Here is a 25,602-nt window from a genome sequence, read left to right as displayed (position 1 = left end):
CTGAAGAATGCGTTGGGTAGGATGAAGGTAAACTATTAGTCATCCCCTGTTTATTTTCTCTGTCTAGAGGAAAAGCGGAGGTATGGTCATTACATATTTGGCCTCACAGGTGACCAACTGCACATATTGCAGAATTACAGAACTGTAGGGGTTAGGAGGATCCACTGAAGATCCTGTTTGGTCCTACAGCAGGCTTTGAGCAGGCTGCACGGAAGACATCCAGGCAGGTTTGTGCCCATCTCCCCTTGTCCTGTCACTGAGTAGAGCCCCCGCATTCACTTACTTGACTCCTGCCCATTAAATACGTACAGTCACTGATCAGATCCCCTCTCCCCTTCCCTCCTGCAGCTGAACAGCCCCAGGGCTCTCAGCCTTTCCCCATCAGGAGGTGCTCCAGGCCCCCACCATCTCTGCACCCTGTGCTGGGCTCTGTGCTGCAGGTTGGTCTGCTCCAGTCCTCACCCGCTCAGCCCCATTCAGTGCTGTGGATTTTGGTGTTCTCTTTTGCTGTTGTTTCTTAAGAGACACAAGAAAATAAGACGACAAAACACAAGATCTGCTTGGTGAGAAACTGATCTGCAGAAATCCTGTTTTGTCCCACTGTCCCTCAGGAGCCACACGTTAGTGAGTAGAAGCACAGTTATACTTGAGACAGCTTCAGCTCTTTAAAATAAATAACAAGTTTATTTAAGTGTGTGACAATTTCATTGCTTGGTAAGTATAACCAAAGACAACAAAAAAGGATTGTTCTGATTTTTTAAAGCGGAGCAAACTATCTGTGCCCTTTAGCAGGTAGATTCTCACCTACTCGATGTGCTCTGTGCCAGTAAATAGCAGCAGAACTGTAAGAATACATGTTTTGGTCATCAGTTGGATGCCTCATTTAATCAGTGTGCAGTGCCTTTCAGGCAGTGGAGAAGCCTCTCTGCTCACCACAGGCTTGCACTGCTTACAGTCACAGCACTGCTCCAACTTACATCACGTGGCTCAAACACAAGTGCTTGCGCTGCCAGGTCCCCCCTGCTGTCACAGTGCACTGGTTCCCAGAGTTGGACTGTTGGTCTCTTATTTCACAACACTGAGGTGCTGATAAAAGGTCTGTGCTTCGTCTTCGTTGCTGTTGCTTTTTTGCATATGACCAACTTACCTCTTCCCTGTTCTTAAGCTCCAAAGGACAAAGCTTCTCTTGGAGGGGTATGAAGAGGAAGAACAGGACCACCAAATTATTTACCAATGGAGAGCAACCTACAGAACACCTCATTAGGCAAACTCCAGCCCCAAGCATAGGGCTTCATGACTGTTAATGGAACTACAACCTCAGTAAGAATTTTTTTCCCCTTGTGCTGTAGGAAAGTCTGCTACCTCTGCTAGATCTGTCAGCATGCCTTCGGCTCACACCCAAGTCAGGCTTCAGGTTGTCCTGCTGAAATTATGGCTCAATCAGCTCTGCCACCTCCAGCCACGTGGAGATGGAGTCCGGCATTCTCCCTCTGTGCACACAGACCCCAACTTCTGCACTGAGATGTGCTCTACCCTAGCAATGGTTCAGGATTAGCACCACATAAAAAAGGCAGGTAGCAGCAGGTGTCAGTGCAGACAGGATGACATCTTGCCTCGACTGCCTTTGTCCCTGCCTTAGCGCAGCTCCCAGCAAGCAGACACTCTAAACCAAGCCAGCAATGCATCACAGCAGCCAAATTCAGTATCAGTCTTTGGAGTAGGAGTCTGCAATTTACCATTTGGACAGTGCTTGCCTTGAGCCTTCCCATCAACAGGTTCCAAAGGTGTCTTCTCACCTTCCAGAGGGATACAAGTTCTTTAAGTCTTGCAGTGGACTACAAGAATCCCTCAGTTTCCTGCTGCAGACAGTACTTGCCCCAGAGGAGTCCAGTGTGAGGGATATGCATGAAGTGTTATATAAATAATTTTATAAGTCTTCAAGAGCAGAACTGCCACAAACTGTTCAAATATGGCAAAGAAATCCTTTATGCATCCCTTATCTCTGCAATATCACAGAATGGAATAGGAAAGAAAGCTGATTGCTCAAAGTTGGAGGTGCAAACACTGCAGTGTTTGAGCTTGGCACACAATGCTGAGAACCTCACAGTCAGAAGGCGGTGTGAAACACAAAAGCTCCCTGTAAGCCAATGCCATGGGCTTTGCCAAGCTGCTGGTTTCCATGTCTGGTATGGAAAGTTCCACGCTCAAGAAGGTTGAACAGACGAGATGCTAAATGTGCCCGCATCCAGATACTGAATTTTCTTTGAGCAAACAGGTTAAACTGCAAGCAGGATGCTGCCAGCCCTGATGGCTCTTACCCCATCCATTTCTCAATGAACGGTACAGCTGGGAAGGGCTGGACGTTTTTGCTTTATTTTAATCAGAAAAGGCACTCAAGCTCTTGGAGAGAAACCAAGGCGGCTCTTTGTGCAAAAGGAGGAAATCTTGGCTTGAATAGCTTTTCCCTGACGTTCAACCTGATCACAACCACACCACAGTGACAAAACCCCACAGTGGATTACAGACCCCAAAGTTAAGGCTTTGGTTCAAATAAGCACAAGAGTACAACCCCACACCATGGGGGAAAGGTAAGAATTTAAAGGTGTGCAAAGTTCCTGCTGGGCTTCAGGGAGGGCAGCGGGGAGACGTGAATAGGAGAAAGAAGGGCAAAGTTCATAGGCTGACAACACATTATGCTGAGGAAGCAAAAACAAGCCATTTGAAGGACCTTTGCAGAAGAACAGAAGAAGCAGATGAGCTCTTATCAGATTATTTAGCTTTGTATCATTTCATAGGTGATAGAGAAGTCGAGCATTTGCTTTCTAAACTAAACAGAGCTGAGCATCTTCATGTTTAAGGGATGTGTTCAGTAGAGACACTTTGCAAAGACAACTCAGTTTCCCAGGAAGAATTAGGTTGAGCAGAAATGAGCTGGGCCAGCAAGCTCAGCTGTGAGACAAGAAGCGTGTTTGGGAAAGGGCATCTTTACTCTTCTTCCTTCCTCCCATTCTACAATGGCTTAGCATTACCCTCACACGAGACAAAAGAAAATCAGCTGTAGAGTTAACTACACTAAGATTAGTACAGGATTCCACCAACTTACTTCTGGCAAGCTCTTCAATGCATTCCACATCGTAAGAATTATCTTTATTTCCTCTGTGGGGTTTGTGAAACACCGTAGGTGAAATGCCCCTTGTGGAATTTGTGTCCTTCACTGCCAAATGTGCAGCTCAGGGATCACCGTGAGCTGCTGCAGCAGCACAAGGCCAAGCACCACCTTCCAAAGTTACTGCTGTCCTTGGAGCAGGAGGAACACGAACCATCCGCACAGGTTTGTCCTCTAGGAAATCTCAGACCCCTTTGCTGACAGAAAAAAAGGTGCGTTTGTGTGATGTGCACCATTTCACCTCTGCCAGAAGCCCTCGTTAGTACCTGGAATGATAAATGTTCTTCAAAGGATTTACGAGTGGGCCAACGGACAAGTTCTGAATCCAGTGAACAGAACTTGACAGCACAGAACAAAGCAGCATTTTACTTTACAGATCAAAGGTTACAAAGGCTGTAAAACACACAGACACCCAAAGCGCTGGAGATCAACCAGTGGCGTCAGATTGGATTCGTTCTGTTTTGAAACCCTCGATTATAAGGGGCTGGGTCTCACCCCCAGCCCCACACTTTGTACTTCCCACTGCTCCCATTCATTCATCAGAGAGGAAAAAAGGTTTCAGCAAGAAGGATCTCTTAAAAACATACAAACGAGCACATTTCTGAGATTGGTGAAAGTAAGACTGTGCATACAGTTACAAAATCCAAAGATAGAAAGCTGCAGAATGCTGGAACAGAAGAACACTCAATTCCTAACTCGTGGTTTAAAACCTATCTTGCACATGTGAAAACAGAAGGTCCGAAGGCTCCCATAGGATTCTTTAAGAAGCAAGCCTAGCTCTGCTTTCTTTTCAAACGGAACAGATTGCAGTAACTGCTGTGACCAGAAGTTGTCACAACACGTGGAGGCTGTCTGCTCATAGAGCTCCTCGTGGAAATACTTCTACCCAAAGTACTCCTATCAAAAACAACAACCCCAAACCTGACAGCTTCTCCACAGTCCACAAACTGATGAGTAACATGAAGCTTGCTATACAGTTCTAAGCCTGCTGGGTCAATAAACACAATGCAAGATGTGAACAGGAGGGGATGGGAGGAGGCTGACGTGGAATTACACCTAATGCGTTCACAAGCTTTCCCAGTGCCCAACCTCACAAAGCAGCTTTCAGTCAGAATACCTGAGTCTAACTGATGCAATTAATACATAAAATGCACGTGTATTCACTTTTTTCACATTCTCTCCTGCATTGCTGCAGATAAGTTAAAAAACTGCAATATGTCTACAAAATTATATATCGTTTTGAGCCAAACCAGCAGCAAATTCTCTCCCACCATTCATTTCAGCCACCGCTTGAACAGACTGTTCAAAGTGCTCTATAAAACTAAGACACTGTGCTACAGACACTTTGCTGCCCCTTCCTCCTCCTAACAGATGCAGCATAGCTTGGTTGTTTGGAATGAGATCTGACCATCAGCACCACCACTGACAGCTTTAATTCCACCTGGGACAACATCCACTGTTTATTCCACTTACCATCTGAAACACCACGGGCACTACAAAGAAGTGGTGCCATAACCAGGTGTTTCATATGTTGGGAATAAACCAGAAACCTGTAGGCTTATTCCTTCTTTCCAGACACTCCTGTGCTTTAAGACAACTTTCTGCAGTCCTGGCATTTAATTAGCATTTAGTAAGACTGACAGCAGGGGTTCTGATCCACCGGAGCCCTGTGCCATGGTCCACGCTATGAATATTCTCTGAGCCTCACCACCAATACCAGGAAAAGCAGCTTCATATTGCACAGCTTTTTCATCCCAGGTCCAAAGCACAGGGATTAGGTTTAAGACTGACGTGACATCTCCAAATGAGAGATGCTTTCTCAAAGGTTTGTTTAAGCCGGAAAAGTGTCGTACAGCATCTCTCCACACACCCTGAAAAGTAAAGTGACTTGAAGGTAAAAACACCACCACTGGAAGCCCTGCTGTGATCCAGTCTATGCTGGCACCCAGATGGGGAGTGGATGAGCTTCTGTGTTAAATACGTATTTGTCAAGATTAATTAAGTCTATGTCATCTGAGAACAGCAGAAACATGTATTTGAGCGTTTCCCCAAGAAAGAAGCTCTCCATCTTATCTCGTGGCTCTGGGTTACTGGGGTTCTGAACGTTGTTAATAGAAGTATAGCCACCCGTAGGAACCTGCAGAAGAGAAAAAAGAGCACTTTGTATATTTCTTTTACCTGAAATATTGTTGTAACCTCTCAGCACGCAGGTGCTCTTGCAGAAAAACAAGTGCTAGTGAGCAGAATTTGTTCTTGCTTTTCGTTTGCACGTAAAAACCTGTTACAAAAATTCTGTGCAGTTCACTGAATTCTGGGCAAACCACTGAATGCAGAACACAGAACAAAACGAAGCAAAACGTCCACTTATGCTCAATTTGTAGAGATAGAGCAAAGCCTGCAGCACTAACATCTGTGGACAAAGGTACAGGAGATAACGGGCACTTACAGCTGGCCAGAGCACCACACTCATCTGTGGCCTCTTCTCAAGAAGACATTTAATCCCCATTGGCACTATGCTTTCTCAGCATGTCAAAATGGACTCTTAGCACTCTCATCAGCATGAATACACAAAAGCCCTCTATTATGGCATTAGTGCACTTCCCTTGGCAGTTTGTATCTGGCAACCAAAGTGCTGTTTCAATCCAGCGAGATCCTTCTCAGCTTCTGAACGTTAAAGATCACAGCACAGATTCTAACAGCTTCCAAGAAGACACAGAAAAGTTTTGGTAGTCTGCACAGAGCTGCTTTTACTTTTCAATTAGTGTAAAAGTACAGTCACTGAAATAACGTGCAACTATTTTGTGCACCCCCAACTGTAAGACTCTGCGTTACCTGACTTTCATTTTGCTCTTAAGAGATTCCCTGCAGATCTTTGATGGCTTTGCGAGACAAAGCGAGCTTTCAGCAGCTCTTGTTAGAGAGCAAGAGAGTTCAGTTCTGTAAGAACGAGAGCATTACGAGCTGACCTTACCCGTGTGTATTTATTGAAGTTCTGCAAGATCTCCCAGCCCCAGTCCTGGTATTTCTTATCTCCGGTGAATCTGTACATATAAAAAAGGCTTTCCACAGTTTCTGGTCGCAGTAAGTTGTGCCTGTCTGCAGGCTGCAAGAGAAAAATAAGAAAGCCAAGAATTCAGACCAGTAGTTCCTCCAAAAGCACACACAGGGGGAGAAACAGCAACTCCCATCCAACCCAAAAAGAGTTTTCTGTGCACAATTCAGAAGCTAAATCCTCTGCAGGGGTAATTAAAAACAAGGGCTAGGGTACACCTGCAAAGCAATGCAGCAACAGATCAAGCCACTTTACAAAGTACATCACCAACGTGTGGCTGGGATATTCAGCAGCAGAATCAAGATAAGAAGGGTCATCAAACTACAGCTGATGCCAGTTGGCTGCTCACCTTGATTTCTACATCTTTGTGGCCCTTTTGTGCATGGAGATTGAAGTGCACGATCTCTGGGCTCAGGCCCGTCTCTACTTGTGCATACATCTGGTAACACGTTTCTATCAGAGCTTCAGCCAGCTTCATGTGATCAGCAGTCAATCCATTGTGAGCTCCCAGAGCCAAAGTCCCAGGCAGAAAACAAACTAAGTGATCCTGTAAGACAAGACAACTCTTACTAGGAAGAGAGGTCACACAAATCAAGTGAAGTAGGATTCATTTGACACTACTGGAACACAGACTGTGACGTTTTTCCCCCTGACACGTCAGGTACCAAGATCTTGAGGGTAAATTTTAAGAACCTGCTGCAGTGCAATACAGAACAGGAAGCATTATGAGAGCACCAGCCCAAATCTGGAAAAAGTACAAGTCCACATGTCTTTATGTCAACTATCTCAAAGAAAGGTGGCAGGTAGGGGGGAGGGGAGAGGCAGGGATCACCTGAAGGGTTCTCAATAAAGAACATGTAAAGACAGGTATTGACATACATGTCAATATTTTAGAACAAAAACTGAGGTGGGACCACAGAGTGAGAAGAGTCAGCCACGAGAAAGGGCTCTGAGGAACGGGGAGAGCTGAGTCCCTGGCCTGAAATAATCACCTCAGTGTTACTGCAACACAGATAACGCTCACAGAGACACAACCGCCTTCACTCCATGCGCTGGTACAAGTGGAAAACACAGACAAGTTCTCAAACATATTTCTGCCTGAAGACTTACCCCCTTCTGTCATTTGGGCTGTGTTATTTCATGCTCACCTGCTACAAGCACCAAGCTTGTAGCACAGGAAGCAGCTGGCTCCCACTCCCAGCCCTGCCCACCTCTGCACTGCACTGCTAGCTGCGTGCAGGCACTGCAAACAAGGCACATCTGGCTCCTGTGTGTCACACAAGAGAGGCATCTGGGGGTGAGAGTGCATACACTCCTCCTGCTTGCTCCCCCAGCACAAAATGGGAGAGAAAGAACTCCAGGGACATTCCTTCCTCAGCTTTTCCACGCTACAGCAACAGTGCCTTCAAAGGATGGAAGGAACACTAGCTCCACAAGAGATGGGCCACGTCTGGAAGCAACAAAGTCTTCTCAGCTGCCCAAGTCAGCTGAACACGTTGGAAAACAGCTCCAGAAGTCAGCTGCAACAACTTTCAATGTGCACTACAGGACTGAACGTCCTCCTTCCAGGGGGAACCCACTGCTGATATTATGAATGTAGGAATTGTTACAGGGTTATCGGCACGTACTGAATTCCAAACGATTCTTAACATGTGAAATGAAAGCTCTGGTTTCCCACTTGAACACAGGACACGTGTCCTGGTGCTCAGGCAGCACTGGTACGAACTGCTGAACACTCTGTCCAATTCCATGGGCATTGGTTGAGGTTCAGCATAAGCACAGGAGCGTGGCATCATGCTGCAAAACAGAGCTGGACGCTATAAAGAAAACAAACAGACCAAAGAGTTCCTTAAAGCTCACTGCAGGTACTGAAGAAGTGCACACAAGGCCACACATACATCAGTGATGCACCACAAAAAAAATGCTACGTGTATTTGCATAAGATCCTTCACTGAAAGATTTTACAACCAGATTTTAAGGAGTGTGACTTTGCAGAGTAAGAGCAGGGAGTTCAGCTTAGCAAGTTTTCCCACCAGCAAATGGCTGCTTCAAACACTGCTTCAACTACGGAACACACATGCAGAAAAAGAAGTATCACAAATAGACAGAACCCTCCAAAATTCTCATTTTTTCATTTTTTACTACTAACAGAGCAAGATGAGGTCAACTGCTTGTTTTCAAAGTTAATCTACAAAGCCAGGTGTACCTTTAAATTTTTGTATCTCTGAATTATGGAGAAGCATTACACAGAACAGACATTGTCACAGCAGTTTCTGACACTGGGATTCTATGGCAATGGAGGTGCGTTGGGGCAGAATTCAAATCCAACACCAACATGTTAACTTTCACATGAATGTAAATGCAGTTGCTGGTGAAAGAGAAGGTCCCCAGGTAACCATTACCCTCAAACTAGTTGCTGTTACTGCATCCATACACATCCACAGAGCCTGCAGCCTTTGAAAACAGGCTGATGAGCCTGGTGGAGCTGCAGCAATTCCCCCAGTCTCTCTGCAGTGCTCCTCACACCTCAGCTACGTGTAAACTGTCCATGCTGTTGCTAATCATCTTCCAGTAGTGGCTCAAACAGCCAGAGGAAACATTTTTGCTCACAAAGTGATTGCTACAGGTCAGATTTTGTCTGAAAAGCCACACATGAGAGCATCCCAGCCTCACACTTGCATATGTTGGTTTTTTTTTGCTTTGTGGTGGTGGTTTTGCTCGTTTTCTTGTTGTTATGTGCAGGTGTTCTCTTACCATCTTGGCACTGAAATGGCCATGAGCAAGCTCTCCTACAAAGGTAAGCTTCTTGGGTTGTGACCTCTGAAGAAGATGCTTTTTCACGCCTTCTATGGCTCTCATGTAGTCCTCCAGCAGTCTGTAAATTAAAACCATTCCCAGTTGGCTCACATACACACAGGATCCATTTCATCACAGCTGATGATGTACGTTTATTAGCTACGTTGGGTTTGTTTTTCACGTAACTCCGAAGAAATAAAGCAAACATAACTCCAGCTCTGTTTCCAAACAACAACTAGACATCATTTCAGGAATCCTGAGGAGTACTGTAACCACAGGAAGCCCCAGCTGGTAATGATGTCCTGGACATCTGTAGTGCAGCCTCCTGCTCTGAAGCAATTGGGTTTTACCAAGTTGCTTGGACGGTTATCCAGTTAATTTCTGAGCATCTCCTAAGCAATGACTTTGAGCAATCTTTTCCAGTGTTTGACCACTCATTATGAATCACTTCTTCACAGTATTTAACTGGACTTTCCATTGTTCTAAACATTTTTAATGAGAAAGTCATTTTGTAATTCCCTTCTGAGGCTGGCAGAACACCATCACAGCCTGAAGACAATGGTTCTGTTTACAGTAAGGCATGGCTTGTAAAAAGTCATGATGCAAACTACACAGAGACAGATCAGGCCCTCAACAGGGCCTCACTGGGGCACACTGCCTCTCTGGATGAAGTGAACCCATTGACATGAGACACTTCCAACACAATTTGCTTATAAATACTGCTTGATTTTTCCCCCTTAGTTTTGGACGAAGCCTTCAAACATCTAACTTTTCTACTCCGTAAAAACATTCCTTTCCACTTATCCAAGGGCAGACAGGAGGAAGTCAAGAGACCTCAAGTAATGCTTAAACAAATGTTCAACCTCCTAAGAAGTTCCACCTCACAAACTCGCCTCCCACCACAACCATCCATAGGAGCTGTCCTTCCCCAGCAAACCCAGAGAACACTCGGACAGCTGGTGAGAGGCAGTATAGTTCCCAAAGGGAGCCTCATTTCCAAAGGCAGCCTGTTTATAGTCCATCTTTAGTGCAAAGACTTGAATCGCTTCTCCTGTCCGTAACATTTGTCACATCTGATGTGATGATGAAAAGATTTGTGAGGAGACATTTTGAGAGCAAGCCCAATTCTCCAGCTGTTTTAATCTCAACTTACCACAGGTCATCCTACACCCGTTTCTGCAAGTGAGCTACTTTAAGCTGGCTGTTACATATACATATTGTATTTCTTCCAGCATAAAACTACAACAGAAATGTTTACAACTTGTATCATTTTCACACCAGCGTGAGAAGCAGAAAGAACTTACTCATTTTCTTTTCTCCCACCCTGAATCCACTGCTTGAGCAAATACTCGTAGTAGCTGTCAGCTCTGGCTCCCAGAGTATAAACACCTAAGTGAGTGAACTGCCCACTGTTGGTGTTTATGAACATAGGCACCAGTCCATCATTTTTCCCTGAAAGGGTGTGAACGTGCTTCATCACCTCATCGACAGCTTTCTAGAAGAAAGAACAGCATAAACATAAATTGCACACACAAAAATGACACAAAAAACTGTGGCCAGTAGCTTCTGGCCAGTAACAAATCTTTAGTTATCCTTCTGCACGCAAGTTCAGCTCATGGGATTTAATAAACACAGCATTTCAAGCTTTCTGACTATCAAAGCCTGTGTTCCCAGTATGCCTAAGTACTCTGAAATAATTAAAACTCTTTCCTTCTCAAATACAAAGCTCAAGTGTATTCCTGAGTGCAGAAAGCCCACTCAAAAACCAGTACTTCAGTGTGAGGCTACGATCTGACTAAAACAACTGCAGGAACCGTGCTACCCCTGAAGAAATAACAGCACTACTCAAAGCATGAGCTCCAGATACCCCTTAAAAACAACAGAATAACATTACCAAAAAAATAACCATGAAAATTATTCTTTTCTATGAAATGATTTTTGTTTTAAATAAACTCTTCTTACACCATGACACACAATCTAATTTACAGCTATTTCAATTATGTGAAGGGTAATAAGAGTATTTTTTTTCCTTAGAATTTACATAATGACATAAAGAAGCCACACGCAGAATTCTAGAAGCATGAAGTTATGCACAGCTTTACAGCCCACGTTGAATTTTCTTGCCGAGCTGACAATGTACTGTCAAGCAGAAATACCATCCTAAGAGTGAAGGGACGGGTGTGAGGAGATGGCTGTCCTGGCTTTTTTCTACATAAAAAGCTGTTCCAAGGAAGAACAGCAACTGTCTCCACCATTACCTTCTGGTACTTCAGAAGATAACTGGAATGACTGGAATTCTCCTTTCTTCACATACAGTTCCACAACTCATTTAACATCAGGGAGACTACAGGTGCTGGCGGTGCCGTAGAGAACCACAGAGTAAGAAAAGAAGAAGAGAAGGGGTAACGTCAACCTGTTTTTCCATACCTGGTACTTTTCATCCCCAGTGAGGCGAGACAGCTCTCTGAACTCCAGCTGAATGCTGGTCACCTCTGCCACAGTGCTGTCCGACGTCCAGCGGGGCGGGTGAGCGGTGCCACGGCCAATGTTGACGTCGGAGTACGGGATTCTGGAAGGAGTCCTGAAGGCGGGCATGAGCCTGTCCCCAATGTCCTTCTGAAGGACACGGGAGAAAAAAGCAAACGTCAACACGTGCAAACTGCCAGGTTTGCTTTCAACAATCAGATGGGTGCAATAGCAGCCCAGCTCTTGATTGCGAGAGAAAGACAAGAATTCAAAGCGGTCCCGGATTAATTTGGAAGAATAGTTTCTACCTCCTTCCTGCACTGCATGCCTCAACCAAGCCCACAGTCCCTATATAACATGACTTAATGTTGAAATCATCGACTCTGTCTTATTTAAGGAGGTGGCTGATGCCGTCAAGATGCAGTGAAAAGGTGACAAAATCTACCAAATACTCTTTTCAAGACACTGAAAAGCCATTCAAGCTTTTGTTTCATAAAATTCCTTACAATGGTCAGCTCTTCATCAACAGAAGAATCTGAAAGGCCTATCTAAAATAGCACCTGATACAACACAGCAGAGCTCTAAGTTGATCCAGAGAGCAAACAAATACAGGTTTAAAAAACTAATGGTAAATTCCTCCCCCACCATTCTGATTATGAAACAGCTGCAAAACAGCAACATTTAACTTCCTGATGAACCCTTCCCCAACCTCTTCCACTATGATACACTGATCCAATTTACTTCCCAGGACTGATCACTCACAGCTTTTTCCAGGAAGAGGCTATCCCCAGAGAGATGGTAGGTGCTCAGCAAGCCTCCCAGGATACGAATAGTGCTCTCAAACAGGTTCACATCCACATTTTTATCAAAGGCTAAATCGTTTGCTACCCATTTTCTTGCTTCTTCAAACTCTGCAAAGTATAAAATATAGCACAGTTATGAACCTCTAGCATGTTCCAGCAACTGTACTAGAGACAGTAGCATATGATACTTGACAGTTATATATTTGTCTACAGGGATCATTATTTAGTTGGAAAACTAAAACAAAGAGCAGAAGCTGGGCCAAGTTTGATTACCATCACCTTCGAATTGCAGAACTGCTAAGGTTGGAAAAAGAACACTAAGATCATCCAATCCAACTATAAAACCATCCCCACCAATACTCTCTAACCACGTTCCTCACTGCCCCATCACCACAGTTCTTCAACACCTCCAAGGATGGTGATTCCACCACTATCTTCCTTCATTTGGGGGTAAATTGCCTTCACCTGTGCTCCCAGGGCTGACTCAGGTGATCAATCAGTGGTTAAGGCCGTGATTCAGGAGTTCCCATACAGGCCCAAAAAGCTCAGCTCTTATTCAGCACGCACCACAGACATACACAGAGAAATATCAGCCAAAAAAATAAAAAATCATAATTATTTAAGGGGAAAAAAAATTGGGAAAACTGAGGAACAGTTTATCAATCCTAGAATGGCCTGGGTTGCAAAGGAGCACAGTGCTCATCCAGTTCCAACCCTGGTCGCCAACAACTGGTCGCCAACCAGCAGCCCAGGCTGCCCAGAGCCACATCCAGCCTGGCCTTGAATGCCTGCAGGGATGGGGCATCCACAGCCTCCTTGGGCAACCTGTTCCAGTGCCTCACCACCCTCTGGCTCAAAAACTTCCTCCTCGTATCCAACCTCAACCTCCCCTGTCTCAGTTTAAAGCCATTCCCCTTGTCCTATCACCATCCACCCTCACAAACAGCCGTTCCCCCTCCTGTTCATATGCTCCCTCCAAGCACTGAAGGCCACCATGAGGTCTCCCTGCAGCCTTCTCTTCCCCAAGCTCAACAGGCCCAGTTCCCTCAACCTTTCCTCACACAGAGCTGCTCCAGCCCTCTGCTCATCTCATCCTCTGGACCCGCTCCCAGAGCTCCACGTCCTTCCTGTGCTGGGGGCCCCAGGCCTGGACGCAGCGCTGCAGATGGGGCCTCACAGGAGCCGATGGAGGGGGACGATCACCTCCCTCTCCTGCTGGCCGCCCCTTTTTCATGCAGCCCACAACACAGCTGGCCTTCAGGGCTGCAGGCGCTCACTGCTGCCTCACGGCCAGCTTCTCATCCACCAGGACCCCAAGTCCTTCTGCGCAGGGCTGCTCTCAAGGAATCTTCCCCCAGTCTGTATCAATACCTGGGATTGCCCCGACCCAATGCAGCACCCTGCACTTGGCTTTACAGACCCTCAATGGCTTCACATGGGCCCACTACTTCAGCCTGTCCAGCTCAATGTAGTCCTGAAATTGAGACCTTTCAAGTCCAGCTTGTCAGACAATTTGTTACACTTCCATTAACAGTCCTCAAAAATGTTAAATTGAATTTTTGTAAACCAATGTTGTCATCCATCAAGATAGCCATAACATTTCCAATTAACAGCCATTACTGCCTCTGGCCTCACAGTACCCTGGGCAGCCCTGCCTCCCAGCTCAGCATTTAACTCAGAAAACCCACACACAGAATTTCAGATTGTCTGCAGTGTTTTCCACAGAAACAAAAGTGGTAGTTTAGTACACTATTAATTCAGAAAGGCATTAAAAAAAAAAAAAGGGATGTTTTGTATTTGACTGTCAGCTTTTTGGCCGTACCACCTGATGATTGCTTTTGCACAGGTTTGACTCTGCGGTCCATGTGAGCTGGCTTACATCTCTAAGCCAAAGGCTGAGCTATCTTAAATCGTGTGCCTCACAAACTCTGGCTCGTGAGTCACAGAACAACCTGTTCCCCAGAAACGGAAGGTGTTCCACAGACCATTAAGCAAAAGGATGCCTATGTGTCCTTGGGAAGAAGGAGAAAGGAAAAAAAAACGTGAAACAGCCACGTGCTGTGTTCTAGAATAAGGCCTGGGCTGACCCAAATTCAGCAAAGGATTTCAACCAGAGCAGCCAGGATTGTTTATGCAGCATTTTTATGTGTTCACTGCTGACGTGTTTGGGATTTGTGGTAGATATTCTTCTCAGTCTACTTGAGAAGCATCACACAAAAGTCTGTGCTGTCCATTATTACCCAGCAGAATAATCAGAAACACAGCGTCCTCTGTCACAAAGGCATTAGCGTCCATCAGTGTGTAAGAAGAATCAGCTACCTCACACAGAACATTCATTTAGATAGCATTTGTTATTCAAAAGAAACCTCGAGAGCTTTCTGAGGCAATCAGCAAAAGAACTGCTGTAAAACAGAGCAATCTTCAATGAGAACCCATTCTCAACACATTTAAATTGCTAATAATTTAAAAGCTCTATGCAATTCCCAATTAATTTTTCATGAAAAAGCAGCATGCTGACAACCTGATGAAACTTCAAGACAATCTGCTCAAGACACAGCAGCAGCTATGATGCAGACTTCCTGTTTCATACAGTATTTTTGCACAAACTCCCAAGGAAGAAAAGACAGAAGCACGTATAATTTCACTGTTGAGCCCTCACTTGCAGCTCTGCTCTTCCCACCATGACACTGAGATGGCTGTGATTTACCTAAGCTTACGAAGAGGGCTATCTACCATCATTCAATAGCTACAGTTCCATACATTTTCAAATACCATCTTAAAAACAAAACAAAGAACAAAACAACCCATCCACACTTAAATATTGATCAAGCATATTTTCTCCAAGAGAATTACAGATTTTTTTGGCTTAGTTATTTAAAATCTGTTTGTAACACTTATTAAAGCAGCCTTACTTACAGAATATCTGAAAAAAACACGCAGACAGTAGAGCAGTTCAGAAAGGGGGAACTGATTACTCCTCCTCCATCCTTACATAAACTTCTTCAGTCCTGACACAAAATACTGATACTAGCTATGATCACACACAAGCTAGATCTCAGGAGATCTCATCAACCTAAGGCTGATGGCTGTGCAACAGCATCAACATAAATCAGTATAGAAACAAAACAAAGTGGCCTATCCACCCATTCCTCAGTTTCTAGCACACATATTATACACAATAGTTGAATACTCTTTTCTAGCTTAAACAAACTAACCCCAGAGCAATGGTGGCTGTTCATACAGGGCCGTAGGGTTACATATATATATAAATGCACATTGTTTGCGTGTGTTTAGAACTTTATATATATAAAATTGACAGAAAAACTACTCCTATCACCACGTGTAATAAACGTCCCCCTCAAAGATCTCTAACCACACACGGCTTGAATAGAAAACAAAGAGTTTCAGGGGTGAGAACAGAGAAGCAAGAGATTACCTTCTTTCAGGCCTAAAATCCACATAGTGTCCAAGGCATCAATTAAGGTGAGCCCAAGGCCAAACCACTCGCTGTAAGACTTGGACAACGGCTTCAGCTCATCATGGCCCCAGGCAAAATCTTTGTACCCCTTCCACGCGTGGCGGAATGCTTCTATCACAGCCTTCTGGCGTTCGTTTATGGGCACTGCAAAGGAGAACATCTTGCTCAGGAGTTCTGCAGCAACGTCAAACACCATTTCACCAAATCACACCCAAATAAAATAAATCTCTGTGAACTGTATTGTAAGAGAAGTTCACTGGAACAGGCTGCCCAGGGAGGTGGTGGAGTCTCCTTCTCTGGAGAAGTTCAAGACCTGCCTGGATGCTGACCTGTGTGACCTGCTGTAGGAACTGCTTTGGCAGGGGGTTGGACTCCATGATCCCTGGAGGTCCCTTCCAACCCCTGCAATTCTGTGACTCTGTGAAAACATGCTCAGCTTATTTTCAGCACAACCTTTTGTACGTGGGATAACTACTTGGTATCTGTGGTCAGCAAGGGAAGTAGGCACAGAGAATACACAGGGACATCATTTCTCCAAATGCATGTTAAAACATAACATGAGATGAGAATTGCTAAAGCTCAAAAACGGGAAAAATCAGGAAACACCAAAATTAAGACTTCAAATCAACTGTAATTCAGCTGCTGCACACGTGTGGCAACCAGTGAAGTCCTCATGTCATTTATCACACACACTTTTTCTTCACTTTCCCTAATTCATTAATTTCTGCTACTTTTTAAAGTCAGTTCCAAAAAAAAAGAAAAAAAAAATCACTTTTCTAGAGCTTTCCATTTAAAATCAGGAAAAAGAAAACTGATATCTCCTATTTTGGGCAAATCCACGTCTTTTTCCCCAGTTCAGCTGGAGTCTTATCTTGCAATTCGCCACAAAATTGAACTTACAGTCCATACTGAACAACTAAATTCTCAAGCTCACCAGCTGAAATTTCCAAAAGTTACAAACAGGATTCTAGAGGGGGAAACATCCAGCAGTGTAACCAACCCCATGACGATCACATCAGCCCACACCAAATACATCACTTTGTGCTGCGCCACATTTATCATACAGGAACTTCCTTACACGAACTCAGAAAGCAGCACAACGGGTTCTTGACTACACAAACAACTTCTGCAGCTTCCTGGCGAGCCTTAAAAATAGTTCAACTTCACTGAGGGAGGAAATCACTTTCCCTGGATTTGCAGAACAAAAGGAAACACTGCTGAAGAAAGGAGGGTGTCCCCTTTGAGCCTTCCCTCCTTGGATCATCTTTCCTGGCTCCTCCCACAGGAAAGATCACAAAGGTTTGGCACTAAAATTTGCTTTCAATACTACTGCAACTGTTTAAGAAAAGCAAAAAAGCTAGGAAAGAAAATCAGAATATAGTGTGTGTCCAAATAAAGCAGGAAAACATGTAGTTCAAGTATTTTGGTACATTGTTCTGGTTTCTCTTGTATGCGTTGAGATGAAATTGATGGGAGAGAGAAGCACCCAAAATTCAGAAGTCTCTGGTTTCATCCCTGAACATCTCCACTGTGCTCCCAGTGCATCAGGATCATCTCAAGGCAAGGAAACACAGAGGTCCCAAAGCAGAAGCCTCTCTCCCTTACCAGAACCTTGCTTCAGACTTTCAGAGGAAACAGCTGCACAGCAGAAGTGCACAGTTTGGGGGAAAAGCACCTACCTTTGCATGTAAGTAAATAAGCCCCCCTGTAGTTACTGTCCTGATAATGTATGCAGGAGAACATGCTATGCACCTAAAAGACAGGATGTCCAGAAGCAGACGGGCTGTTTGCAAGGCAGAGGTAGCAGTGAACTGCAAGCAATTGCACATACACAGCTCTGCAGGCTGCTCACGCACAGTCTGTCCACTGTAGCCACAGCAATCTGTTTCCTGCCACAGCACCAAACACGTGAGCTAAGTTTTACATGTGCAGCAGAATAATTCTTATTCAGCATTGAAAACTGAGACTCAACACTCAATCAAAATCAACACTGAGACTCAAAACTCAATCAAAATTCTGAAAACTAATGAGCAGGAAAGGTGTCATGGTGGAATGAGGACACTGAAAAGTTTGGTAAACGTCGCAGGTAAATCATCTTTCCCACAGTTTTCATTCCTGTGTCCTTTTGGCAGAATTCTATTTCCATAAAGGAAAAACAGAAACAAACAAAAATGACAACAAAAATGATGTGAGAGGAGGAGCTGGATAATTTCAACAGCAGAAGTGAACAGGAATAAGGGTGCTCCACTTACCTGGTTCTTTCTGGCTTTCACCTTCCACAGATGAAGGTTTTTCTGGTTCCTTTACTCTACTAGATGGAGGTTCACTGCTTTGGTCAGGTTCTATCACTGCTCCTCTCCAGCTGCAGATGCAAGAGGCTGACATCAGTGCTTCACTCGCTCACATTAAGTCATGCAAATGAATGAGACTTACTCACTATTTTTCAGTACACTTTGGATTTTGTATCAAGGGTCAAAACAACCATGTTGTCCACTCGACAACTTTTCCACTAAAAGAAAAGGTCATTTACACCAGAGAAATTGTGCTGGATTAAGAGAAGTGTCTTACAACAGGCTGCTGGAATTTCATTAAGATCTTAACAACAGAATTTAATAAACTTTAGAACTTTTCTTTAAAGCAGCAAGACATTTGAGATTGCTGCATTAAAGTACTTTGTTACCAACCCAATTCTGAAATGACCATAGCAGCCACTGACATTAGTGCCATAGAAATGAGAGCCAGCAATAAAGCTCACGAATAAAACAAGGGACTGGCCACTTACAGCAGTCACTTCCACACCAAGGGCTTACACACGTTTGCACACACAGAAGCCTACATCAACTGGAAGAGGTTTCCATTAAGAATCTCCAGAAGGAAAAGTCTTTCAGAACACACTTCCAGTCAAGCCAGGTCCACATCAAGATCAAACCACCTCAACCACTGTGGTTTGTACATACATACGTTAACTTTGATTCCACTGTACGACACGGGCAGACACTGATAGGACAAGATGGAATGATTAGATTAAAGCAAGGGAGATTTAGGTGAGATGTTATGAGGAAATCCTCTCCTCAATGGGCAGGGAGGCCCCAGCACTGCTGCCCAGAGCTGTGGATGCCCATCCCTGGAGGTGCCCAAGGCTGTGGATGGGCCCTGCTGGGAGCTGTACCCTAACTTACTGTTCCCAAATCTTAATTAAGCACATCTGCTCAACTACTGACAGCCTTTTCTATGTCCAACTTAAATCTTTTCAATTATTCCCAAACCAAAAGATTTCAGTGGTATCTTAGGGAATAACCCTTTATCAGTACAACACAGTTCTGTGTGAACAGCTGCACGCACGTCCACAGCTTCTGCCAGGTCCACCTGGCCTTAACTTTGTTGTCTGGCATGATATCCCTAACCAACACTCTGACCAGCACAGCTCCCCATGTGTCTGCAGAAACAGAGAGGTCGTGTTATAGTATTTATGCTGTTCCACCAAGTGCAAAACAAATGGAAGAAATGCACACGTGCTGAAAATTCTGCAGGGAATTAACAGTGTCAGAAGGCATTAGAAATGCAGACCATCTAGTAGGGCTCCAATGCTCTGCAGTTCTACAGTGCAAAGAATAAAAAAAGAAGGCCTGCACATTCCCCCTAATTCAATAAATGAAACTACCAATAGCAAAAGCTGTCACACCGAACTGAAGAACAAGCACACAGAAAAAAATCAACTTCAGACAGACAACAAAACACAGTTTTCACTCCAACAGCTGATGGATACCAATGGGGAGTGGGGGAATAAAACAAATAAAATAATAACAATCTTTAAAAAGAAAAAAAAAAAAGAAAATGAAAATGAAAAAAGAAAGTTGTGACTTGCTGAAACCCTCCTACCTGATAACAGACTTCTCTGTTTTCTCCTGTTTATCAGCCTGGACTGGCTCTTCTACGGCCTTGCTGGTGTCATGGCGGGTTTGCAGCCTCACATCCCCCCATGGGGGCTTGATCTGAAAATGGGAAGGATTACGCCGACCATGGGGTAATTTTGGTTTCTTCTGAGAAAAAGAAAAGAAGAAAAAAATGTGCTCAGTACTTCACACAAATGGTAAAATTCAAACCATAAGCCAAAAGCATCCATCCTGATATAATACCAGCATGCAAAATCTGCCTTGATGCTGCAGCATGTTTGTGTTGGTGGTGATGCTAGCTCTGATTTCTTTCTTCATTTAACAGTTCACAAGGAAAATAGACGAAGAGCCACACAAGCATATGTGCAGCACCCAGCAGTCCTCTGCTCTGCTAATCCAAACAGCCAATTGTTTCTTTCTCATCACACTGCACACAAATGTAATGCTTCACAACCCACTGAACACCCGTTCTGTTTGCTATTTTTCCAGCTACCACAGAAGCTGTGCTGATTCAGTGTGACACCGACTGCACCCTGCGTGTCACAGCCAGCCACTACGCCGCTCAGGCACCTCACAGCTGTGACACTGACATCCAGAGCATTCCAGGTGCAAACAAATTCATTACAGCACGTAGGTGAAGCCTCCAGTAAGAAGCCAACGTGGCACACAGTCCTATCGCTCTGACGTGTGTCACTGACGGTGAAGAAGTAAAATGAACACTCGGATCAAAAAGTTAAAGCCAGGACACAAAGACAGTGCCAAGAGCCGTTCCTGAGACGACAGCACTGAGCCCACAGCAGGTCTTTACTGAAAGCTGTAACATTCCTTCCCACAACCACCACTGGAAGGTATCGCTACCTGCACCTCCCACAAACTCCTTGGCAGTCTATAAATCCCATTTCTTCTCTTCATACCTGAGGTGAAAGCTCTGGGTAGTCTGCAGCGTTGGCATCTGCTTTCTGGGGCGCTGGGAGCACAGCTGGATTCGCCAGCTTTAATCCAGGAGCATCTGGTTCTGTTCCGTGCTCATCCGATGGGTTGTTTGTTAAACCTACACACATGAAAATGCTCAGCAAAGGCAATCAGCAACTTCTGCTCTGCTAGGGATTTCTAACAGCCTGCATTCCACGTGAGAGCTCCTCCAAACAGTTTTTTTTCATGAAACAGGGATGAAACATGCTACAGTTCTTAGATACAAAGTAGCACTTGGTATTAACAAATTCCTGAAGTCAAAGGAGGCTGCTTGTACGGCTGCCTTGTAATTGCCATTAACCTTGCTTCACAATACGGGCAAGAAGATTAAATCAAAGGTAAACATGCCTTTGTACTGTAGAAAACCTTGGAACTTCAAATCTTATAGACAATCAAAACCATCTTATCCTGCTGCTCAGGTTGGAGTTACTGATATCTACACACAAACGTTATGGAAAGAACATTCACAGCCTCCAAACCTTTATCAACTAAAACAAAATGTTCTTCAGTCAAGCCAACACAGAGGCATGAAAAATACTTCTGATTAAACAAACCCATTGAAACACGTCATAACTGTACTGCAATGGACAAAATCAGCCACTGTCACCACAATAAACACTGTTCAGAAGCACTACCAAAATCTCTTCAGTGTAACACTACGTTCGAGTAATTTACAGCCATACAGAACACGTACTTTTCCACGGTTCCCCCACACTTGTGTATGAAATGACTCCACAGACCGTCAAGAAGGCAAACAGGAAGAGAATTATGCTCCGCTGCAGTCGAGACAGCTGCTTCCATTTCTTCCAGAGAAAAAATAAGAGGAAGAAAATTTAGCACGACGTTAAGAACCCACTCCACCAAAACTAAACTCCTGTCTGTCCATTCAGAGCAAGGACCACAAAACTAAGTTTAATTTTACCCTCTTTTTCCAACAGAGAAGTTCACTGCTTATTTCCTCCAATGACAGAGAAAACAGAAATACAACATGTTGCCCTACAGCACAGCAAGTGTGGTGAAACAGGAGAGCTGCTTGCTGCAAGAGCCCTGGCGAATGCCACATGCTGAGACTGCCAGGCAGCAGCATCTGCAGCAAGCTGCCTTCCAGCACAGCCCTGCCTGAGCTGAGCATCTGCCCAGATGTCAACTTGGAAACACGCCACAAATCTCATCCCTTCCTGCCCAGCGCTACTAAAGAACTGACGTGCAAAATGAAAACAGAAAACGTGGCAGGAAAGCTAAAAATATTACTGCAGCAAAGAAGAAAGGCTTTAAATAAGCTTCATATCAGCTGCTGCCCAGGAAAAGTATGGCGCACTGCATCTCAAAAACACATCTGTAGAACTGTCATACATAATGGTTTGTCACCAGAAGAAAAGCCACCAACCCATACAAAATAAGGTGAGCCAACAGGATAATGAACAAAACCAAAACAGGACAAAAAATGAAGTACTTAGACCAAATCACTGAAAGCCAGACAGCAAATCCCACATCAACCTAACAGAGAAGTCAGACCCAAGAACTCCAATCCACAGACAAAGAGGTCGGAGTTAAACATTAACTTAAGCTACCATTCTGTTGCTTTTTCTAAGAACAGAAGCAAAATGCATCAGAGCAGGAATCTGCTTCCAGTTACTGCCTTTGGCAAACAGGGAGCTTCGGCATTAAAGCCACATCCCGCAGCTTCCTACGGACCTCCCGCACCTCACAGCGCTTCCTACAGCCCTCCCTCCATAAGGGCCAGAGGCCGTGGACGCCCCAGTGCAGACGATGCCGCCCCGCAGCTCCGCCCCACGCACCCCACAGAACGCTTCTCCTGCTCCGCCGCCTCCAGCTCCCCACCGTGACATCCCAACTGCGATGGAAGCCGCTCCCTTCACCCCTGCACGGCAGCCCCGTCCCGCACAGCCCGCGGCCCGCCGCCCTCACCCGCCAGCAGGAGCGCCGCCTCCAGGCCTTGCTGTTGTTGTAGCCGCCGACGCCCGGCGCCTCGTCCGAGCTGAGGGTGACGGAGATGAAGTCCCGCCTGGGCGGCGAGGCGGCGACGGCGGCGGCAGCGTACATGGCGGCAGCCTCAGAGGCCGCAGCCCGCCCGCCCCGCGCCCAGCCGCCCGCCGCCCCACGCGCCCACCGCCATTACCGCGCAGCCTCCCCGCACCGAGCGACGACCCAGCGGTTGCTTCCGGGTGCCGCTCTCTCACCCCGCAGCACTTCCGGGTGCCGCTCTCTCACCCCGCAGCACTTCCGGGTGCCGCTCTCTCACCCCGCAGCACTTCCGTGGCTCTATGGCGCCCCCAGCACGCGCCATAGCGACGGCGGGCCGGGCCTGAGCGGGAGCTGGGGGGAGGTGCGGGTCTGAAAGAAAGGCGGGGCGGGCGGGCGGGGCGGGGGAGCTGCCTTTACGTTAAGAAATGGAGGTTACGTGCAGAAGGCTGAGGTACTCAGCATTTCTTTTAGCTCAGTCTTCGCTGGCAGCCAGGCTTCTTGTGTCCGTCACATCCATGGCCCTCTGGGTGGGAGCAAAGTCCCCCTCAGTGTGAGTTCATGAGGCTGAGTAGAGCCTGCGTGCACGGGCCTTAAGGAGATGATTGCCGAGCCACTCTCCATCATATTACATGTCATGGCTGTCAAGCAGAAGTCCCTGGGGACTGGAAAAAGGGAAATGCCACCCCCATTTGTAAGGAAGTGAAAAAGGGCACGGTGAGCTACAGATCTTCCTAGAGAACATGTTAAGAGCATGTGAGGAATGAGCAGGTGATCTGAGACAGTGCAGCATCATCGAGGTCACACTGTGCAACACCCATCTGGTGGCCTTCTATAGTGGAGTGACGGTATTGGTGGACAGAGGGAGAGCCACTAATGTCGTCTTCCTAGATCTGCGAGGTTTCTGCAATGGACCTGCAATGGACCTGCACCACATCCTTATTTCTAAACTGGAGAGAGATGGATTTGAAGTCTGGGCCATTCTGTGGATAAGGAATTGCTTGGATTCATGGCCATGGATGGGCCTGGTCTGCCTGAGCTGGTGTTTGATCTAGAGGTTGGCAACCCTGCCCATGACAGATGATTGGAATTAGACAATCTTTTAAGTTCCTTCCAATCCAAGCCATTCTATGATATTCTGTCCCCCAGCATGAGAAATTAAGCAGAGGCAGGAAAGCAGCAAGGCTGAAAAAGGACCTATTGGTCAAACTAAGAGGAAGGAAGGACGTGTACAGGCAGTGGAAACAGGGATAGGTGGGAAGAATACAGAGATGCCATTCAGATGTGCAGAGTTAGGATCAGGAAAGTGAAGGTGCAGATGAAGCTGAACTTGGCAAGGGACTTGAAAAATAACGGGAAGAGAATCTACAGGTACGCTGGTCAGAAAAGGCAGAGCAAGGAGAGTCTACCTTTTCTGATAAGTGAAAAGGGAGAACTGGCTCCAGGAAAATCTCACTGTGGCCTTCTGGTACTTAAAAGTAGCTTATAAAGGGGAGGGAGACAGATTTTTTTACACAGTCTGATAGGAATTGGACAAGGGGGAGTTGGAAACCCCCCTGAAACTAAAAGAGAGGAGATTTAGGTCAGATATTAGGGTGAAACTCTCTACTCAGAGGGTGGTGAGTCCTTGGCATAGCTGCCCAGAGCTGTGGGTGCCCCATCCCTGGAGGTGCCCAATGCTGTGAATGGAGCCCCTGGCAGACTGATCTAGTGGTTGGTATCTCTGTCCATGGCGGGGGGCTTGGAACTAGATGGACTTTAAAGGTCTGTTCCAACCCAAGTCACTCGATGATATAATTCTCTGCTGCCCACTTCTACTGTCACATCCCCATTTTCTGTAATGCCCCCAGTCACCCTGATATGATCACTACTTTCAGGTCAGAGGAGCTTCAGGGATGTAAGGATTTCTTTCCTATCCTTGCCAGCCCTTGCCTTCTACATACTCTCTCTCACCACATGGCCTGACCTTGTCCAAGCAGAACTTCGGCATCTTGAACAGGAAATGAGATACAAGGAGATGTTGAGAGCCCTCCTGTTCTTCTGTGTTGTGGGATCACAGGACAGACCAGTCACAAGAAGAAAAGTGACCGAGCAATTGGAAGAAGGCTGAATGTGTCTGGGAAGGTGCATTTCCCACCTGCCTGGTAGGCTGTTCTGGTGGGGATGTGGGTGCAAAGAGTGCAGAAGTCACCATGTCTTGTCAGGAAGTGTCCTGGTGGGAGGATGGTACCAGGCCTGCGGTGCATTGCACACACCCTCTGCTCCAGCCCACCTGGAAGCTGAGCATGGCACAGGAGACCCAAAGTTCCTCTGAATCCCAGAGGACAGAGCAGTCTAAAACATGCATCCTAACAGCCTGCATCACTCATCCCCCCACCCCGGTCCAGGGCAGACATCACAGGAACTCTGTGCTAAAAGCTCAGGGGTGTGAAAAGGCATGAATGAGACTCTGAGAGGGCAGAGTTGACTGAAGGGATTTTCAAAATAGTTTGGTACACAGCAGGATCCATACAATCCCTTCCCTACCTGCTCCTTCACAGCCCCTCTGCCCTTTCTCACATGCCCCTTGCAAAGAGCATCTTCCTGAAGGAGGAGGAGGGGCAGCACCATTTAACATTGTACACATTTAGAGCCACATTGCCTGTGTTTCTGTATTACCCACCGCCACCTCCTACATTTGGGAACCAGGTTATGTTCACATCAAGTTCACAGTTCAACAGGGAGAAAGAGTGTGGAAGCAGGCATGGATACTGCTGTGAGTGCTGGCCTAGAATTCACCTCCCGGTGTGCCTAGATATTCAGTTAAGGACATCATTTGGACCTTTAAATTTGGACTCTCCTTCAGGTAGAGTCCCTAAGATAAAACTGAGAGCTAAGTTAACATCTCATGATTTAAAAAAGAAAATCACAGCTCCCAACAAATTGTTCTGGTAAGTATCAACACCGCACAAACAAGCAGAGAAACAATTCAGCAGAACCCTGACACACACATT

General features: G+C 45.7%; 1 protein-coding gene across 3 annotated transcripts; it reads right to left on the bottom strand.

Annotated features, from left to right (window-relative positions):
• Nucleotides 1-656: 656 nt before the first annotated feature.
• Nucleotides 657-22,764, bottom strand: MAN1B1 (mannosidase alpha class 1B member 1). Of its 3 annotated transcripts, none has more exons than XM_048965596.1 (13): nt 22,556-22,764; nt 21,321-21,429; nt 20,569-20,705; nt 19,641-19,801; nt 18,014-18,123; nt 15,720-15,905; nt 12,243-12,391; nt 11,442-11,630; nt 10,319-10,509; nt 8,973-9,093; nt 6,568-6,765; nt 6,138-6,269; nt 657-5,303 (listed from the first exon to the last, which is right to left on the bottom strand). In XM_048965596.1, the coding sequence occupies exons 1-13, from the start codon at nt 22,688-22,690 to the stop codon at nt 5,100-5,102; spliced, it is 2,022 nt and encodes a 673-aa protein (XP_048821553.1). In that variant the 5' UTR covers nt 22,691-22,764; the 3' UTR covers nt 657-5,099. The 3 variants fall into 3 exon arrangements, with proteins under 3 accessions (XP_048821553.1, XP_048821554.1, XP_048821555.1); XM_048965597.1 differs by having other exon boundaries at nt 19,641-19,798; XM_048965598.1 differs by lacking the exon at nt 22,556-22,764 and adding an exon at nt 22,426-22,491.
• Between the last annotated feature and the right edge of the window lie 2,838 nt (nt 22,765-25,602).

The sequence above is a fragment of the Lagopus muta genome, chromosome 19, assembly GCF_023343835.1.
Source record: "Lagopus muta isolate bLagMut1 chromosome 19, bLagMut1 primary, whole genome shotgun sequence".
Classification (NCBI taxonomy): Eukaryota; Metazoa; Chordata; class Aves; order Galliformes; family Phasianidae; genus Lagopus; species Lagopus muta.
The sequence above is the reverse complement of the archived record's forward strand: the minus strand, read 5'-3'. Positions and strand labels throughout refer to the sequence as shown.

Excerpts from the sequence above, each read along its gene's own strand:
- MAN1B1 (XM_048965596.1), bottom strand. The coding sequence starts at position 22,690 with ATGTACGCTGCCGCCGCCGTCGCCGCCTCGCCGCCCAGGCGGGACTTC. Across the intron at positions 9,094-10,318 it reads GGTGGGAGAAAAGAAAATGA|ACTGCTGGAGGACTACATGA; the intron begins GTAAGTTCTTTC and ends TTTAATTTACAG. Across the intron at positions 6,270-6,567 it reads ACAAAGATGTAGAAATCAAG|CCTGCAGACAGGCACAACTT; the intron begins GTGAGCAGCCAA and ends TTTCTCTTGCAG.